Source organism: Megalops cyprinoides, chromosome 8 (genome assembly GCF_013368585.1).
Source record: "Megalops cyprinoides isolate fMegCyp1 chromosome 8, fMegCyp1.pri, whole genome shotgun sequence".
Taxonomy (NCBI): Eukaryota; Metazoa; Chordata; class Actinopteri; order Elopiformes; family Megalopidae; genus Megalops; species Megalops cyprinoides.
This window is the reverse complement of record NC_050590.1, coordinates 31,977,950-31,996,306: the sequence shown is the minus strand read 5'-3', so window position 1 is coordinate 31,996,306 and position 18,357 is coordinate 31,977,950. Positions and strand designations below refer to the sequence as shown.

Sequence of the window (18,357 nt, the reverse complement as noted above, 5' to 3'; positions counted from 1 at the left end):
CCGTCTCTATTTGCCTTTTATTTGTGCAGATTGGACCAGCGCTGTAACTTATATTATCCTGCAAGCGTTCTATGACCAGACCAAAGTAAGCACGTACCGTTTTTGCATCACCCATTTGCACATGCTGCATCTTAAAGGGATGAGAACCTAACTGTTCTATTTGTGCCGATATTTAGATAAAGTTTTTTTTTTTTTTTCATCTAGCTAGATAGCTGTGTGGCTAAGTCAACATGAATTACATCACTGATAATTTACACTGAATGCTAAAATTATTCTCTCTTTAAAGTGAAGAGCTAATCCTATAGGCCTACACTGTGACCCAATATTTAGTTGAAGTCCATCTGATGGCTGGCTAGTCCAACCCGCTAGCTAACATTACCTTCTTTTAACTTAGCTAGACTAGTTCCACAGACATCTAGCAGCCAAGACTGGGGCATTCTGTAAAGCTTTATGCATTTTTAAATGTATTTGTACGGTTTCGTGAAATGTTTTTAATTACCCAATCGTGATCAACCAGTTCACTGACACTTGCCTTTAACTAGCAGCCAAGACTGGGGCATTCTGTAAAGCTTTATGCATTTTTAAATGTATTTGTACGGTTTCGTGAAATGTTTTTAATTACCCAATCGTGATCAACCAGTTCACTGACACTTGCCTTTAACTTGCTTGATACTTCCTGCTAACTGCCCCTAGCAACAGGTTCACCCATGCCCCCTCCTCTGCTGGGTCCCTCTCATAGCAACCACAAACAAAAGGTTGACTGGACTGCAGCATGGAAACTCTTCACATCCTAAAGACAAACAGACCCAGCCCATTTGTGGTAAAAAGGAGAACCGCATGCCCACAGAGGCATACCATATTCAAGTACAAAGAACAACATTTAATCTGTGAGAAATGGACTGATACAAATAATAAAATAAGAGTTAATAACTAAGTTAATCTAGGACTGATTCAAAACCCACACACGACTGTATAAATAAATCAGAGAGAGAAAAGATGTCAGAACAAACATGTTAATGTATGTACTCAATGTCAAACCTATCTCAGAAGTTTGGGAACTTGCTGAAAGAAAGATCAGTCTGACAGCACTTGTAGGACAGAGAATGAAGGCTAGAGCATGATTTCACCCTACCACAGAACATTCAAGGGGTGTCAAAGGCACATGTAAAAAAAAGTTCTTTTCATCCGTCTCCCAAACAATCCACCATTCCCACTTGATCTGTCTCCCAGATAGGTAAAGGAAAGAGTTTTGGCACAGCAACTGTTGCACTGCAGGGAGCAAGCCCACAGGTTTTGAATTTCACTAACAAAGTTGTCAGAAAGAGCAAGAGATTAAACCACCTGCTAATCATTTAATCTCATCACCTGCCTGTCCTTGTATGGTCTGCTGCATATGTGAAGCAGACATTCATTCTAAGGGCAAGCTATTAGTATTGTTTTCACCCTAAGAGCTCTCACCCGCACCTCTATACCCTATAAACCCCAAAGATCATACCATGGAAGGAAATTCATTCATATGGATTCATATCTGTCCCTATAACAACCATCACTGGAGTTAGAGGTTTGAAGAATAACTTATATTTACTTTGCTCATGTCATACTGCAGTTGAAAAACTCCTCAATGCACCCACATGAGCTACTTCTAATGTTTGCTTGTTCAGATCAATCCTCAGCATTTCACTTGCCGTTGAAAGCATCTAGCACTCTTGGAATGGAATGGCCCTGCGGCGCAGCAGTGTTTTCCAAGCAAAAGCGAGTTCCATTCCATATAGGCGTGTCTCAACGCAACACTCGTATCAGGGCTTGGGCTTGTTTGTGATTCTTGTTGTTTCAAGGACATTGCTTCACAGGGGTCTTAATTTTGTAAATTTGTGTCATTCATGTCACCATACTTCCCTGACTTTTTATAATTATTAGCTATAATAATTACAAAAGTAATTATAATAATAATACAATTTTTTCCTAGTGGAAATTCATGTGTACCCTACAAAATAATGACATGTCAGCCAGGGAAAAACAGTGTGTAATAATCCAACAAAGCCAGTTTGTGCTTAGATTAATTATTGAATATTCACACTGTTCACATACAAGTTGCACTGCAAGCATGACAAAGGTCTGTGTAAAACATCCAAGCTTCCCATACTGTCTGTGTGCATCTGTGGTTGCTGTGGCAATGGGGCTGAAGTCACAATGTCCCTGGACACATCAGAACTGTCCCAGCTGTCAGTCTTTCGATGTGCATTTGCTGTTTAGTTACAGCAACTATTTATGTGGAAATTGATTTACAGTGAGCATTTAATGGCATGAAAAGTATGACATAGCAGCTTTACTCTGGAGTATTGGAGTGCAGGACTGAATAGGATGAGTCAGAGTGCAGGATCTCATTTGGAATTGGCCTCAGACAGTCAAACTAATGTGTATGACAACCAGCTCAATCATTCACGCCTGCTAAGCCAGCAGTCATCCCAGATATGGAAACACTGTGCAGTGGAGTGTGCTTTCATAGACAACATGATGGTGGGCCCACTGAACTGGCCTAAAAAAGGTTGTTTTTTAAGAGGGAGCATGGGTACCACATTATCTTATGTTGCTAGTGATCTACAGACTTTTTGGAAGTGACATTTGTTCACTTGCACATGCTCACAAATGCACTCCAAGTCACAAATGAACACAAACTCACTCACTCACACACACGCACGTGTGCACACACTCGCTGATTGGTCACTGGTCACTTGGGCGCTGCAAATTGCTGTGCATTCTGGGAGAAAGCAGTGGGACGCCCCTGACAGACAGAGAAGTTGGTGGCAGTGTCTGCTTCAACTTTTTGTCTGGGGTGGTGTGGACTCTCAGCAACCCCTCCAAATCGGTCTGGGCTTGCACAGGAATTCAAACATGCCGAAGGTGTTCACCTGCTCCAGGCATGGCGTGCCACGTGAGGGGAGAAAGGACTAGTCTAAATGTGGATTCTGTTCAAAACAACACAGTTCCCGGCACGGCACGTCCTAGAAGCAGTGTTATTCCTCTGGCATCCACCCAGTCGCTTTGGAAACACTTCTAACCAGGTTTGAGACAGGAACTTAAGATCTGAATCTGGGAAAGCTGGCCTACAGAGATCTGACGGACTCCATTAACTCTGGGTTACACCCGGGAAGTGACCTTATAATTTGCTATAATGTGCAGCGATGTGCACTCATCGCTGTACACAAATCATATGTAAAAACAGTGTACTTTAATAAACATCCTTCCTACGGTCACCTGATTTGTGACCAGCCACAGCTTTATTTTGACAAAAAGAGCCTTCAGAACTACAACTCTACATACTCCTTTGTTTTCGGTTGTTGTGTTAATGACTTGATCTGACGTGGAGTGAACGGGAAATATAATATCATGCAGATACTGTAGTAGGTAGAAAAAGCTATGTCAAAATACAAGTTCTTTCATTTTGTATTATTTTTTCTTGGATCTCATGGAGATAATGTACTGCTTCATATAGAATGGGATGGACTGTCCGATCCGTTACTTTATATATGTACCATTTGACCATTACAGTTCTTTGATTCTCTAGTGCCTCAGAAGCCATAATTGGAACTTGTAGAGCACTCCCTCTAGTGGAATAATTGTATTACTACCACACTTTCTGCACCCCTGAACAAGTGCAATGATGTTTTCACATTGATAGCGTTTGTCTTGACATAATCAAAACAGTTCTCTAGCTTTTGCACTATCATAGAACTGAAGTCTTGAAATCTTTTTTTTTTTTTTACATGGTTCCACAATTAAAATTGTATAATTTCTCAAAGGAGGACTGTGTTAAACTCTGACCTGTCATAACTAAAGTATATAGCACATCATGTCTACACAAATTGGCAAACTGTCAGTGCTCCGCCCCCTTAGCTGTGGTGTTTTTGTTTTTCCCTGTCTATGTGTTTTTGTTTTCCTTGTGTTCTAGCCCTACCCCGCTCTCCGCCCTGTCTCCGCCCACCTGATCATCTCCACCTGCCTGCCTGCACACCTGCTTCCCATCATCTCATCAGCCCAGCCCTATATCTACCCTGCATATCTCAGTCTTGTTGCTAGTTCGTCACAGTGTGTAGCACCTGTTACGTCCCTGCCGTTGGTTCTGTCTGCGTGTTTTTCCCGTTCTCGACCCTGCCCGCATCCAGACCTCGTTTTTGACTGCCGCCTTGCCCCGATTGCCTGATCACCTGCCTGCTCGTTTTCTGACCCTGCCTGTTCCTGTTCCTGGCCCTGGTTTTGCCCACACACTACTCTACCGGTTTAGACCTTGCCTGTTTTGACTCACTATTCTGCCTGACGATTTCAATAAAGACGCTTGGAACTCGAAGCTCCCGTGGTCCGCGCCTGAGTCCTTGCCTGAGCCCTGACACAAATTTTCCTTTTCCAAACTACCTACCTTTCCTGCTACTTGCATATATTATGTGGTGGTCACTCTACATTATCTGATAACCTAGTATCCAAGTGCTTCCACAAACATCATTCACTGGTCTGCAAACAGTACCTCCGCATTTGAACAAAGAACGACGCTGTTACTGAATGTTACTAATATGAAAGATAGAAAAACTGGTGCTCATTGAAGAATGCATCTTGTCTTATACTCAGTTTCAAAAATATAAAACGTTTCTACATAAACATATTTCATTCTGTTGTTAAAGTCTAACAATTATTTTATTTATTGATTTGTTAGCTTCCCTGTGTTAAAAAATGAGCTTCTCTACTTCTATTTACAAACATGAAAATTTAGGGTGCCATATGAGTTAGGCCCTAAACACCGAGAGGCATCGCTATCTAAAACTGGAGCTGGATCTGTACCTACTATCAAATATCAACAGATACAGATGGCGATATGTGAATAAGTGAAGTGAATCCAAGCAAAATGATTTGTTGTTGAAGTGGGTAATGACAAGGCAAAATCGCCAGAGTGTGGAGGTTCGTGACCATAAAGTGGGTGGAGCCATTATGTGTAATCCTTCGCTAACCAAAAAGAACCAATCATTAGTGTTTTGCCGCAGACACCTAAGTCTTGTGATTGGTTCATACCAGTCAATGATGGACAGTGCATGGTAGGTCCACCTATTATGGGGTGGCTCAGTTTCTCCTTTGCTACACACCACCACCTGCTAGTGGGAGGGGCCCTTGCTGGGTGAGAGTGCCAGGCGATTTGGCAGCCTCTGGAGGACAGCCTTGGCTGTGAGGGGGTGTGTTAGCTGTGGGGGCCCTGTCCTCTCTGGTGTCATTGCTGAAGAACAGATGACGGGCTGATGTCCATTGATTGGCTGCCGGCAGCCTTCATCTGCATTGGTACTGGAATGCAAAAATACCACTAGCATCAGTGTCACATTGTATGAAAACATGAGAAGTGAAACTCAAAGAAAGTGATTGGCTGCACATACCAAACATTACAAATCTGACTTGAGAAGGTCACCGACCCAGCATGCACTGAGGTCATCCAAACATATACATTCCACAGTACATTCAAATTCAAATACATTCAAATACTTATTGAGGTTTTCCAGAAAATTCAAAATTAATTTCAATCTCCAATAATATATCCTCTATAGCAATAACTGTAAAATAAGATATTGATTATTTATTCCACAGACCATCCCTAATTGGCCCAACAACAGTGTCTTTGGAGGGGGACAGACCGTGGAATTGGGGGTCCTCTGACCACAGGACTGGACATGGGTCTTGGAGATGGAGAGCTGTGGGCACCCAGGTCTGGCCAGAGGTTGGGCTTCCTCGTCCTGCTCTCCTCCAGAGTAGGCATGCCTCCCACTGCTCTGGACTCCGTCACAGCCACCTCCTCATCAGCCCTCAACGGTTCCACAACAGAGACCTTTACCCGTAGCCTGCGCACTCGCACTGCTGATGCCCCACTCCGACCACTGGGGGGCACCATAAGGCCAGGGGGCGGAGACGGGCTCAGGGGGGGGGTTGGTGAGAGGGAGAGCCTGGAGATTTCAGGAGAAACAGCCTCTGTCTCGAACAGCACATCTGATAAAGCAAAAACACAGAAATTTAAAAAGCACCCCCTGTGGAAATGACCTAATTCAATCCTGGGAATCCATAACAACAACAAAACAAAATCAGTTAGATCCTGCATTAAAATATTCACTTAGAAATTTTGGTTTCCAGGACAAACCCACTGAGATGTAAAAGTTCATTTTTGAACTTGAAGTTTTTCCCTCTGAGATAATTGACAAAAACAAACTTATAAGTAGAAAAGAACAGACATCAAAATTATCAAATGGACTTTCAATTGTGTAGACTACAAAATGTGCAGCTACTGCCTCTATTTCAGTTATAATTTTCATACACAACAGAGAACAGCATGACTGCAAGAACAATCAGACATGAAGCCAGATTTTAATGTACTGTATGGTCGTGTAGCCAAACCCAATGTAAAATCATGTAAGGTTGATTTTTTTTTTTCATTGAATATTCTTGGGTTCTGTAGCAGTATGGTCAAAGCTTTGTAAATTTCTGTCCAGAGTGGATGACCTTAACCAACGATTACTGAAATCACCTTACATAATCATATAATAATCCACACATTTTTCCCCACTGTAGAACTCACACTATTTATGACACAAGCCACGCAGCCCACAACAGCATTTAGGGGCCTGAAATTTTTTCCAAGCATTATGTTTATTTCCCTTAACCATCATCTTTACAAACAAGCTCTCAAAACATACAAGAGCTGCAATATTTAAACTTTTGGAAGAATAAACCTAGATTTTTTTCCCTTTTCTAAGCTGTACTTTCTTTAAAGTCTAAATTTTGTAAGCCTGTTTTGGAAGCCTGTCCGGAATTTTACGTGGTTTGTAATCTGCGACAGAACTGTACTAAACAGCTCTATTTTTGGAGCTAAACTTCATTCATACACACACCTTTTAAACCCTTTTCATCATTCCTGTCAACATTAATTACCTTAGCCTGATTTTGGCTACTGTCTGGTCTGGGGATTATTTTTTGTCATGCTTTTACTGTTCTGGGATCATGCTTCTTCACTGGGAGCTGGTATGTGAGATACACTTTATTCGCCTGGGATAAGCCCCACTCAGTGAAAAGCTGGTTTGAGAGATCTGACTAAACTGGCCCTGGATCAGCATTGATTCCTGTAAGCTGGTTTTTTAGACTTACTGTACTGCTCCAGGGTCAGTCTTGCTGGGAGCAGGGAGAGGAACTCACCAGGGAGAGGAGAGTTGATTGAAGAGTCAGGGGAGGCTGTGTTTAGCTGACCTGCTTTCCCTCCATTCTCTTCATCATCACTGGTGAGGCTCAGGCTATGGCCCACACCCTCCTCTTCCTCATCCTCTTTCTCATCCTTGTGGGAGATCTTCATCACCTGTGGCTGTCGCTCCTTCTCAATGGCCTGCAGACGTCTGTCATGCAGTGGTGGAGAAGGAGACAGAGAGAGAGGTAGGAAGATGGGAAGAGCATGAAGGAGACAGAAATTAAGAGAAAAAAACAAAAGAGGAAAGACAGTCATGTCAGTAGAGCATAATATGAATCATCAAAGACAATGTGCTCTGACCTGGCCATGATGTTGTCTAAATCTGCTGTTAGTGAGTAAAATGGTAAGTACTTGCTGTGCTCTTTCCTCCAGACTCTCAGTTCAGAGAACACGTCACTGCGGTCCTGGCCATCCCACTCCTCAAGGTCAAAGGTGTGCTCTGAGGTGGGGAGGGCGGGGGAGATGGAGGGGGAGGAGAGAGCAGAGAGCTGGAGGAAAGAGAGAAAGGAGAAAGAAAGGGATGAAAGGCATGGAGGAGAAAGAATAACAGAGGGACAGAGAGGTAGAGAGACAGGTGAGGGGAGTGAGGGAAAGAGGGAGTGTATGAGGGAAAGAGAGATGGATGAGAGTGTGTGCAATAAAAGAGAATAAGACAGAAAATGGGGCAAGTGGGATAGATGGAGAGAGAATGCACATGGAGGTGGTAGAGAGAAAAAAGGAAGGAGAGAGAGGTTTGGAGAAAGGAAATAACAAAAACAGCCAGAGACACAGAGGACAGCAAGAGAATTAAAAGTATATATCAGAGATAGTATTTCATTCAAATTTTGTTTAAATTTCTTATCATGCCCTTTGTTGACAGCATAAGTGTACACTTCACATGCTAATAAACTCAGCAGAAATTAAAAATTGAACTGAGAGGGAGAGAGAGAACAGCTGTCAGAGCAAGCTGATTCTGACATGAGCCTTTCTGATGTGACAGGATGACAGATCGTTGGGGCTGGGGGGAAACGCTGTTACACTGAGGGTGGCTGCCATGTCGCCCCCAGTACAGTAGCACCACTTAATCACCGCACCTGTCAACCTCTTGCCTATAATCACTTACATCTGCTCCCCTCACAGTGACTGTACATTACAACCCAGGAAGGTGCTAGCAATCACTGTGTGACATACTCTGTATCAGTTTATCCTGTTGCATTTTGTTATTACCTGTGTCTCTGCTCACATAAAGTTGCGCTGTGTGAACACACTGCTGCTCTGAATGCATGCGGTTATGGGAATTAACATGCAGTTGTCATGCAATTAAAGACTGAAGCATGAGATTAAGGAGCCTGTAGAGGGCTTGTTTTAAAGCCTGAGACTTACGCCTATCTTCTGTCTGCGGGCGCGAAGGGCCTGCACCGGGTTCCCACAGATCACTCGCCCAACGCCTGCAGAGACAGACAGAGGCCCAACGCTTCACATCACACATCCATGCCTGTAACACTGTTCCCACTCACATCACATTTATATTTTTGATACTTTTCAGTGATGTTTTAAGGATCAATGTCATATTTTAAAATTGCTGCAGTTTCTGGAGTTGACATTGCAGTGGGAGATACTTTTTGAGTTGCATTGATTTTTAAATGCACACGCCTCTGGATGTTCTTTGCAATCTTCAATGACCTTCTGGGAGTGGGCTTAATGTACAAGCCAGCTAGCCACTCTATAAAAAGTCTCAAAAAAACATGAAGGGGAATTTGGTCCCTAGGGGCACATAACATTTCATGGAGGGGAGCTTACCACAATTCTGTGCATGCTGACATAACAATGCACTTTATTTCCTATACACCACTTTAAGTTAAATGTGATCCCCCCCCGGACACACTCGAGTTTGTCTCTAACACTGCAGTACTCACCATGGGTCAGACTGCTGGCATCCTGGTCCAGACAGGGTGGGTCCGAGTCCGCTGACCCAGGCCTTGACAAAGGGGATGAGACAGACCTGGTGCTGGCGGGGCAGCCAGAAGCTCGACTGAAGGGACGGGGGCCAGAGATAGCAGTTGCTGGGTGCTGGACAGAGTTTGGTTGTGGGTAGGAGCACAGACTGGCTGCCTTCTCTTCTGCTGAGTCAAAAGAAGGGGAGATACAGAATACACAGTGTCAATCAATCAATGTTCAACTGATAAAGCACTCTTAACAAAAGAGCAACAACACTTCACACATCAGTCCCATTATAAACAATTCATGACCTTTATAGTACAATACAGCACAGGGGTAGATAATCTTAAGAGCTGTGTGTGCCCCCTACAATATTTATTAAGAAAACAACATTAATTATTAAGTGGTTTAATGCCATGATTAAAAAGGTTTTATTCCTGCGAAATCCATAAAATGGTATTATTTGATACTGTAGCACAGACAAATATTGTGCACGGAGTGTTCACCTTTTCCCTATCACCAGGAAAGTTCATTAAAATTCTGAAATCATCTTTACCGAAGACCTACTCTTGGTCAAGTGGGTCATTCTTAGCAACAGGATATACTGTAAATAGTGACATAGTGACATACTACATAGTTGTCTGCTCCCAGTCCCTAGTACCTGTCTCCTCCTGGCTGCCTGGAGGACTGCTGTCCTTGATGCACTCCTTAAGCAGATCCCAGTCCTCGACGCTGGTGCCGCCACTGTGGGACTCTGTGTCCCCTGCCAGAATGTTGTCCAGGTAACGCAGCTGTGGGACCAGTTCCCTCACAGCCACCCTGTAGCTGTACTGCTCCGTCTGATCGTGCCAGCCAGGACACAGCATGGAAAAACACTCAGGCTCCTACTCAATCTAATCCTTATGGGCTTTGACGTTAACTCTGAGTACAACATTAAAAGCAGTATCATAATACCCACTATTATGAGTTCTACAGTTGCTGAAATCAACCAAAATATTGTGTACGAAACGCAAGAAAACACATAACACCTGCTCAACTTTGAAGCTCAACATTAGGGCTGTAGCACACTGTGGCCTCAGGTGCAACCAATCACTCTTTTTCCACTAGGTGGCACCTCCTTCTATTTGAGCTTTGTGAATACAGAGAAATGCAAATAAGGCCCAGCCTGTAATATCTAGACCTTCAAAACCAACAAAAGGGGGAAATGCTGAGGAGCTGTGGTATTGAAACACTGAAACACTTGACAGACCCTGCATAAATTATATAAACTTGATAAAACCATTCTTAAGCAGTTAACTGAAAACTCCAACATGTCTAGGAGGGAAGAAAAATGATAGAAGTCCATCTATTTTGCTATTTTTATTACACACAGTACTTACAGACTTTATGGATTAAAAGTAGAGCATGAGGGTAATGGGGTGTAACTACAACAAAACTGTTAACAGGTAAATTGAAACTCTCAGCCCCAAATTGGAATACAAGACCATCTGCTGAGTGAATTAATACCAATGAAAGAGAAGGCCCACGGCTGTTTTTATCACCGGTGAGCAGGAGGGGAGAAATAAAACACCTGTCTATGCCCCGTGCCCTGCTGCAGACACAATCACTGTAAGATTAAATTAGCGCAGAAAATTCGGTGTCCCCGCAGCTGTAACCAATTGTGACTTGCGCAAAGAAAGAGCCTGCACCCCACACACACACACACACACACTGTGCAAGCTAATATATATTCAGATATGTCTCTCCTTTCACTGCCAACTGGCCCACTTTCCACTCTTCCACTCCTTCCTTTTGCTCTGTTCATGGGTTTCCAGGGAAAGAACATCCAGTTACAGTGAGAAGTGAGGAGCACTGGAGTGGTTTTTTGCCATTTCAACAAAGAAGCAATGTCACTGTATGTTGTCAAACAAAGGCAGCATCATTTTTCCCACACTGGTGATAAATTCATTCAGGGGTATTATTTTATTTTATCACCTCAGTCATCCAGGCTGGGGGTCCATTGCCAGGAGCACAGACTAGTGGGCTACCTGCACTTCCATGGCAGATCAAACAGCCCTTTCATGTCCCAAACAGAATGACTGCATTTTGATGATGGTGGTTCTCTTTTTCTGACCCATCCAGTCATCCCCCCCACCCCCCACCCGCCCAGCCCCCCTGGATCAGTCCACATACTGCTTTGCCCTCAGCCCCGACTCAGCTCCCGGCCCCCTGCTCATGGTGCAATTAGCTGTGAGACAGTCTCTGGTTCAGAGGTACAAGCACATGGATAAGGACTGCATCCCACAATTCATTTTGTTGCATTGTTATTCACTGGCTTGACAGACCCTATTTCAGCGCCACTTAGACTGGGTGACATTTTTACACATGTATATATGCAGCCAGGTTTTCACTGAAGAAAGAGGGGTTGAGCTCATGGGTACAACAGCAGGGACCCACCTGGGCATCAAACTAAAAACCCTCTGGCTCCACAACCCCACCTCACACTGTAACCAAACAAGAATCTTCCCCAGACAACATTCCCAGTGGCAGTCTAGCTGTCAGCTTGAGACCATGAATTCACTGCTGCCGCTTGCGTTGGCAAGTGCAGTGATGTCATATTAATCAGATTATATATTCATATATTTACACTGTTTTTAAAACAATGAGTTACACATTAATATATTCATTATGTTCAATTTGCTCTGGGTAGTCAAGTGAAGAGGCATGGACTCAGAGGGTGTTAGCAGGATGAGTGGAAGACATGGAATAGGAAATGCTTCCCCAGCAAGCGGGATCAGGTACCTGGGAGGTGCCCGGGTGTGGTCGCGTGCAGATGGGATTCCCCTCCAGGGTCAAGTTGCTTAGCTGACTGCATAGGCCCAGGTACTGCACCTGTGTGATGTCGTCAACACTGTTGCCCTCCAGGTCCAGGAGCTCCAAGTGATCCAGCATGCTGATCGGACCCAGGTCCGAGATGTTGTTATAGGCCACATACAGCTCCTGAGTGAAAGCGGCGACACACGTTACCATTGTCATCAGCATGGGGTTTGACTCTTATTCTCCATGGACTCCACTGAGTCACAGGCATGGTTGAGTCACAGGCACCTGCTCACATGGGAACAGTCCAAAGTCACACAGGAGCCTGACTAAAGGGATAAGCCCCACCTTGCCTGCAGCAGTGAGTCAAGCACTTCTACATGGAATCATATCTTCACTGAGATCTATCAGAGACAAGTTCAGACATATATCTGTACATGCCAGCTACATCTTGGCTATGCTGTATTACACGTTGATGGGGTGGGTGTACGCTGAAGCACAGGCTAGTAATTAAAGTCAAACTAAAGTGCAGAACATCCCCAAAAACAGCCGACACCACCCCACTGGTCCAATACCTTGAGAGAGGAGAAGGAGGGGATTCCGTCCAAGTCAGCTAGACCACAGCGAGCCATCCACAGGACCTGCAGGTGGGAGAGGGTTGTTCCGAGGTCCCTGCAATGAAACAGAGAACAGTGTGAACGCACCTCACAGCTCCCACTGCCATCTCCCCAACTCATCTGCTCTGCAATCAGGGATCAGGGGTCAAAATGTGCCTGTCCAACCCTCCACAGAACCTCCCTGAGAGAATGACACGGCCCTGTTCATCTGCCTCTGTCCTCACCACCTGCTGCCAGCCACATTCTGACACTAATACTGTTGTCAGCAGCTTGCTGAGCTCCACTGTTCACAGCCTCTTATACAGGCAGTCTTTGGAGGGGTTGAATTACACTTTTTGCGTAATATCTCCTGTACACTGTGGATAAAAGGCCTTAGATACATTCAGGAGTTACACTACATGAATGCTACATGAGACAAGCTCTGTGGAATCATATTACTACATTACAGAGAGGAAATATTCTGAATGAAGCAAGTCCACTTTGTCAAGGTGTGATATCTAAAGCGTCATCAGCGGGTACAGAGAAATATCATCTGTGACTGAAAACCCAGGACAGGAAGACTTCCAAAGCTGTCTACAAGGGCTGAGCAAGATACGTAAGAAACAAAATGAAGACAAGCACCGAATTGACACCAAAAGGCCATGGTGTGCACATATGCAAAAAGTCTAAGGCTTAACCCTAGCACTACAGGTACGGAAAGCCTGTGCAACAAATTAAGCAAAATCCAAACAAAAGAAAACAAGAAGGGTTGCTGATAAGCAACACAATGACTTCAGTTCAAAATAGTCTTCAGAATATCTTGAAGTAACACACACCAGCTTAACTGTGTAGTAGTTATTGGCAAAGGCAGTTACCAAAATGTCCAGCATTTCTTTATGCCAAATATTTCAAGATGAATACTAAAGAAAGCTGAAACAAAAAAAAAATACATCATATATTATTTTTGGAGTGCAGCCTGTTTAACTGTTTATTTTCCTCCTATACCTTCCCAACAGTGCAGCTACAGTCACAGCCAGACCAGTGGAGATGTGAAAGGGACCATGTGTAAATTCCCACTCCTACAACAGCAGGGGAGCTGCTCAAGAGAAGGCATTTGCAGTGAAGCACCGCACAGCTGTGTAAGCGGAGGATGACCCTGCTCCCAGGTGGGTTGGTTGAGGACACCCTTCCTTTTCCTCCTGTCTCTACAAGCAGCACTGAGGCGGCAACACACATACAGCCCCAGCATGCAATGAGCATGCTGGGAGCTGGTGTGGCCGACCCCTGAAATGTGTGACTGCCACGAGTTTACACCTGTACTGCACTGCCCACCTGTGAGGCCTCACAGCTTTTATAGAGCACTGTTACAGGTTTATACAATGAGCATTCAACGTTAGCACGGACACTCATTCTACAGCCGCAAGCGTATAACTGTTAAGGATAACTGCTACAGTTATGCCATGTTCCTACAGTTGCTGCTACAGTTAAGCTGCAGGTATGTTTACTTGTCTTTCTATTTCTAACATTCTAGTTGCTCTGTACTCATGTACTCTTGCTCTGTACTGTTGTTCCTGCTCTGGTCTATTAATGATTTTCTGCCATATTATCCTTTTGCTGTAAGTCACTCTGGATAAATACATTTGCCAAACTAACAAATAATAACAATATGAATAATGTCTCTGTGCACCCTCTCCACCATATCCCAGCATTGCTCCAACAGGCCAGCCTAATAAGCAGACCCAACTGGAGAGGAGCACTGCTTGGCTTGGGCTTTTGTGAGATCAGCCCAGGCTCTGATATTGATTAGGATTCTTGCGGCATGGAGGACTGTGTTTGAGCTGAATAAATAGTAACTCATGCTAGGTTTCTTCAGCTTGTTTTCCACACTTCTATAAAATGAAAGGATTTCCTTTGTTTTCTATCTGCGATACAAACACTTTTGTTTTTCAGCAAATGGTTTGTACAGGAAGGATACTGTCATGCTAAAGTATGATGACTTAAAAGCCCAACTGCACCTAAGGCTGCTTTCTGAGAGAATACCACCCATAGAAAGTGTTTGGTCGGACCTTTCAAGGCTTTATGAAAATTGGCATGTGCTTTGTGCATCTAAACAAAACACTTTCCCTCAGGAGTTCAATTTCAAATACTAATTTTTCAATAAACTTAAAAGCAATTTCAAGCTTGACTTAGATGCTTAACTGCATTTTTCTTTTCTTTTTTAAAACATGCCCATGTGAACTATAATGCTGACTCTCCAATAACTCTGATGAAAATACCTCAAAATTGGTGTCAAAGGTGGGCTGATTAGAAGAAGGTGAAAAAAGAAGAAGGTGCTCATACTGGTAGGAAATTCTGTAAAAAGTAGTATCTTACCTCACAGACATAATCAAGTTTGATTAATTTAGGCAGTTTTAAGTATAGGTGTATGTAATATTGTAGCACGAATTTGATTTAAAAATCCACATAGCTCGATATCTAGAGTAGCGTTCTAGCAACTTATCTTTCATATTAAACATTTCGTTTTCGAGCTGGCTTACTTCATCTTACTAATTGAATCGTAAGCTGGCTAGACAGTGAATTTCAACTATTTGCAAGCAAACTCAGATGAAACGTGAACACTCAGCCATCCAACTCTCCAACTCTTATTTGTCAAGTCTATAAGCATGGATGAATAGCTGTAACAAAGCTTGACTTAGATGCTTAACTGCATTTTTCTTTTCTTTTTTAAAACATGCCCATATGAACTATAATACTGACTCTCCAATAACTCTGATGAAAATACCTCAAAATTGGTGTCAAAGGTGAGCTGATTAGAGGAAGGTGAAAAAAGAAGAAGGTGCTCATACTGGTAGGAAATTCTGTAAAAAGTAGTATCTTACCTCACAGACATAATCAAGCTGTTATTCATCTTCAGCTGAACTAGCCTGGGCAAGTAGGCACCTGCAATAAAGAGACGTTCCCCATGACACACAGCAAAGTGACTCAATTCAAACGGATTCTCCCTGCTGGCTCCCCTCCAGACACAAATATCATCAGATGTTACGTCACAAACACGATCAACAGTACATCTAGGATGAGATAAGCCCCCCGGATGCACACTGACTACTTTGAGGTGCATGTTTCCTGAGGACATCCAAACATCTTACACATGAGAGATCTGATGGACTTTACTCCCATAGGCATACAGAAAATCCACCGCCTTCCTGCAATGTGTTGGCTACATCCTATGTAGTAAACTGACCTGTCCAATGAAACATTTCTGAAGGTTGCTCCCTTAAAGCAACTCTTAGTTTCTTTTTTCTCTGATACAGTTCACCTTAGAAAGGACATAAATCATTGAATGGTATGTTCAGGATGTACATTTTCACCCTGCAAGTTTGCAGATGCCTTCATGTAGACTTGCGTTTGATTTCTAAGTTGACTTTGTAAGAGATGGTGAAAGGAAGGATCGAGACTCTGATTCCAGGGCTGTAAGAGGGTGGTGTGTGTGTATCCTTAGGGCATGTAAGGAGTTTTTTCCTGTGTGTATAGATTATGTGTCCTGTGTGTCTGTGTTGACTGTGTCTGGTGGGATTTTGTGTAGTGTATCATTTGTGTGTGTGGTGTTCTATGGGTTTGTGTGGAGCATGTCTTGTCTGTGTGTGGTGTCCTGTGGGTGTGTGGGACGAGTGGCATGTCCTATGCATGTGTGGAGTCCTGTGGGCATGTGGGAAAGGGTGGTGTGTCCTGTGTGTGGGTGTGCATGCGTGTGTGCATGTGAGACGTGTTTGTTCTGCCCATGTGTGCGGAGCGTGAGTGTGTGTGTGTGTGTCGCTTGTGGGTCTGCCTCACCAAAGTTGCCCAGTGTGTTCTCCCGTGTGTCCACACACATCTCCATGGTGGTGACGTTTCGCAGGTCAGGAGTGCCTGTCAGGTCCTTCTAATGAGACAGACGAATTCAAACAGGGGCAACATTTATTCTGACCTCATCTCACCTCCATGTCCTTTCCCAAAGGCTGTAACTGTGAGACACACCTCACATAACACCAAAGTCCTTGAAACAGATTTTTTCAAATTCACCTATTAAAATAGCTTTAACAAGCTGAGCAAATTAAAACATAAATTGGATGTGCCAACATAACTGTTTAGACTCCTTTTGTCATGCGAGAGGTAGGAAGCTTTGGGCTGACTTCAGATATCATTATAAATGATGGGACTTTGCCTCCTGCTCCTTTCTACACACTCTAACTAGACAACTGCAAAGACACAGATGATAAATCTCCCCTCCCATCAGCTAAAGGGCCAGGTTGTTCTCAGTGTTCCCAGCTGTCCCTCTTAGACAGAAAGCAGGTTTATTCAAGAGGTTAGTGGCATACCCACCAGGCGACAGTGCAATGTGATTTATAAATCAAGCAATTCAAACACAAGCGCACAGAGAGGGAGGGAGAGGGAGAGAGGGAGAAAAACATTGCATTAAATTGATGAAGCATACCAGCTTCTCTGGAGAAAGACAGAGCTCCGCCAGTAGCTCAGAATCTTCATTAATTGAAGGTGTGGGGTTTATCTGATCACATCCGCTCAGTTCCGTTACGGACACGCGAGGCGTGCCGGGTCGCACCACTGTAGCGCGGTCCCGTGAACTGTGCATCTTCCTCGTATCCCTGGAAAAGAATGATGATGGCTCTTGATGTATTCAAAATTATCAGAAAGAAATTATTGCCAATATGTCTACATGCCAGCTGACTGCCTGTACAAGAAACTGTTTCACCAACTACACGCATGTCCAGGCAAAAGATTATCGTTCAATTAGCTGGCGAGTTATTTAGACTGACTGTGACACATTTGTTAGACAGGATTTAGGCTAGCTAGATTTCAAAAAACGATGGTATAAACGTACCATAACGTGTTTAATTAATTTAAGCAGTTTTAAGTATAGGTGTATGTAATATTGTAGCACGAATTTGATTTAAAAATCCACATAGCTCGATATCTAGAGTAGCGTTCTAGCAACTTATCTTTCATATTAAACATTTCGTTTTCGAGCTGGCTTACTTCATCTTACTAATTGAATCGTAAGCTGGCTAGACAATGAATTTCAACTATTTGCAAGCAAACTCAGATGAAACGTGAACACTCAGCCATCCAACTCTCCAACTCTTATTTGTCAAGTCTATAAGCATGGATGAATAGCTGTAACAAAGCCTCTTACCTCAAACAAAAACTAAAATGTGCACATTTTCACTCATTTCATCCTGAGGTCTCTGAGTGCCGAGCGCTCGTTAGTTTGGTTGACAACGTAATTTACTTCCTGGATACAAGAGAGGGAAGTCTCCTGCCTCTTGGGAAGTGTAGTCTAAAAAAATGGTACGACCGTCATTTCAAGAGGTAGGCAATGTTAAGACCGCTTTGATGGAACCGCTTTGTTGGTCCTGAAAGTGCGTTTATACTAATAAAATACATATCAACAGAAAAGCAACAACCAGAAAGCTAAAGAAGAATGGCTAATTTTACTGCTGCCTCAATACATTGATACAGCTTCATCCTTAGCTGTTAGCCTTATTCGCCTACCACGTGCAAGCTTGCGAACTAACGTTAGCTATTTAATTTGGTATTTGGGCTTTAAAACCGGCACGACAAGTGTAATATACTGGGACACCCAATTAAATACTCCTCCTTCGTACCCGCTTTTTATTTGGAAAGAAACCGTCCAATGGTGCTTTTGCTAAGGGCGGACTGAGAGGCGACACCGATGTGCTAAATGGGGCGGTTCTGTGAGGCTGGGCGTGGGCTGCAGCATTCTACATACTGTCT

At 43.5% G+C, this 18,357-nt stretch overlaps 1 protein-coding gene across 1 annotated transcript; it reads right to left on the bottom strand.

The window, feature by feature from the left end:
* Positions 1-5,111: 5,111 nt before the first annotated feature.
* lrrc56 (leucine rich repeat containing 56) lies at positions 5,112-17,833 on the bottom strand. The gene is made up of 13 exons (XM_036534672.1): positions 17,756-17,833; positions 17,039-17,207; positions 16,399-16,486; positions 15,447-15,507; positions 12,547-12,643; positions 11,957-12,154; positions 9,837-10,014; positions 9,154-9,360; positions 8,621-8,685; positions 7,610-7,746; positions 7,213-7,406; positions 5,667-6,015; positions 5,112-5,322 (listed from the first exon to the last, which is right to left on the bottom strand). Exons 2-13 carry the CDS (start codon positions 17,192-17,194, stop codon positions 5,139-5,141), a joined length of 1,914 nt encoding a protein of 637 aa, XP_036390565.1. The 5' UTR covers positions 17,195-17,207; positions 17,756-17,833; the 3' UTR covers positions 5,112-5,138.
* Between the last annotated feature and the right edge of the window lie 524 nt (positions 17,834-18,357).

Coding starts and splice junctions, on each gene's coding strand:
- lrrc56 (XM_036534672.1), bottom strand. CDS start 17,194: ATGCACAGTTCACGGGACCGCGCTACAGTGGTGCGACCCGGCACGCCT. Junction 12,644..15,446: donor AGCTTGATTATGTCTGTGAG/GTAAGATACTAC, acceptor GTTTCATTGCAG/GGACCTCGGAACAACCCTCT. Junction 12,155..12,546: donor CCTCCTTCTCCTCTCTCAAG/GTATTGGACCAG, acceptor GCTTTCACTCAG/GAGCTGTATGTGGCCTATAA.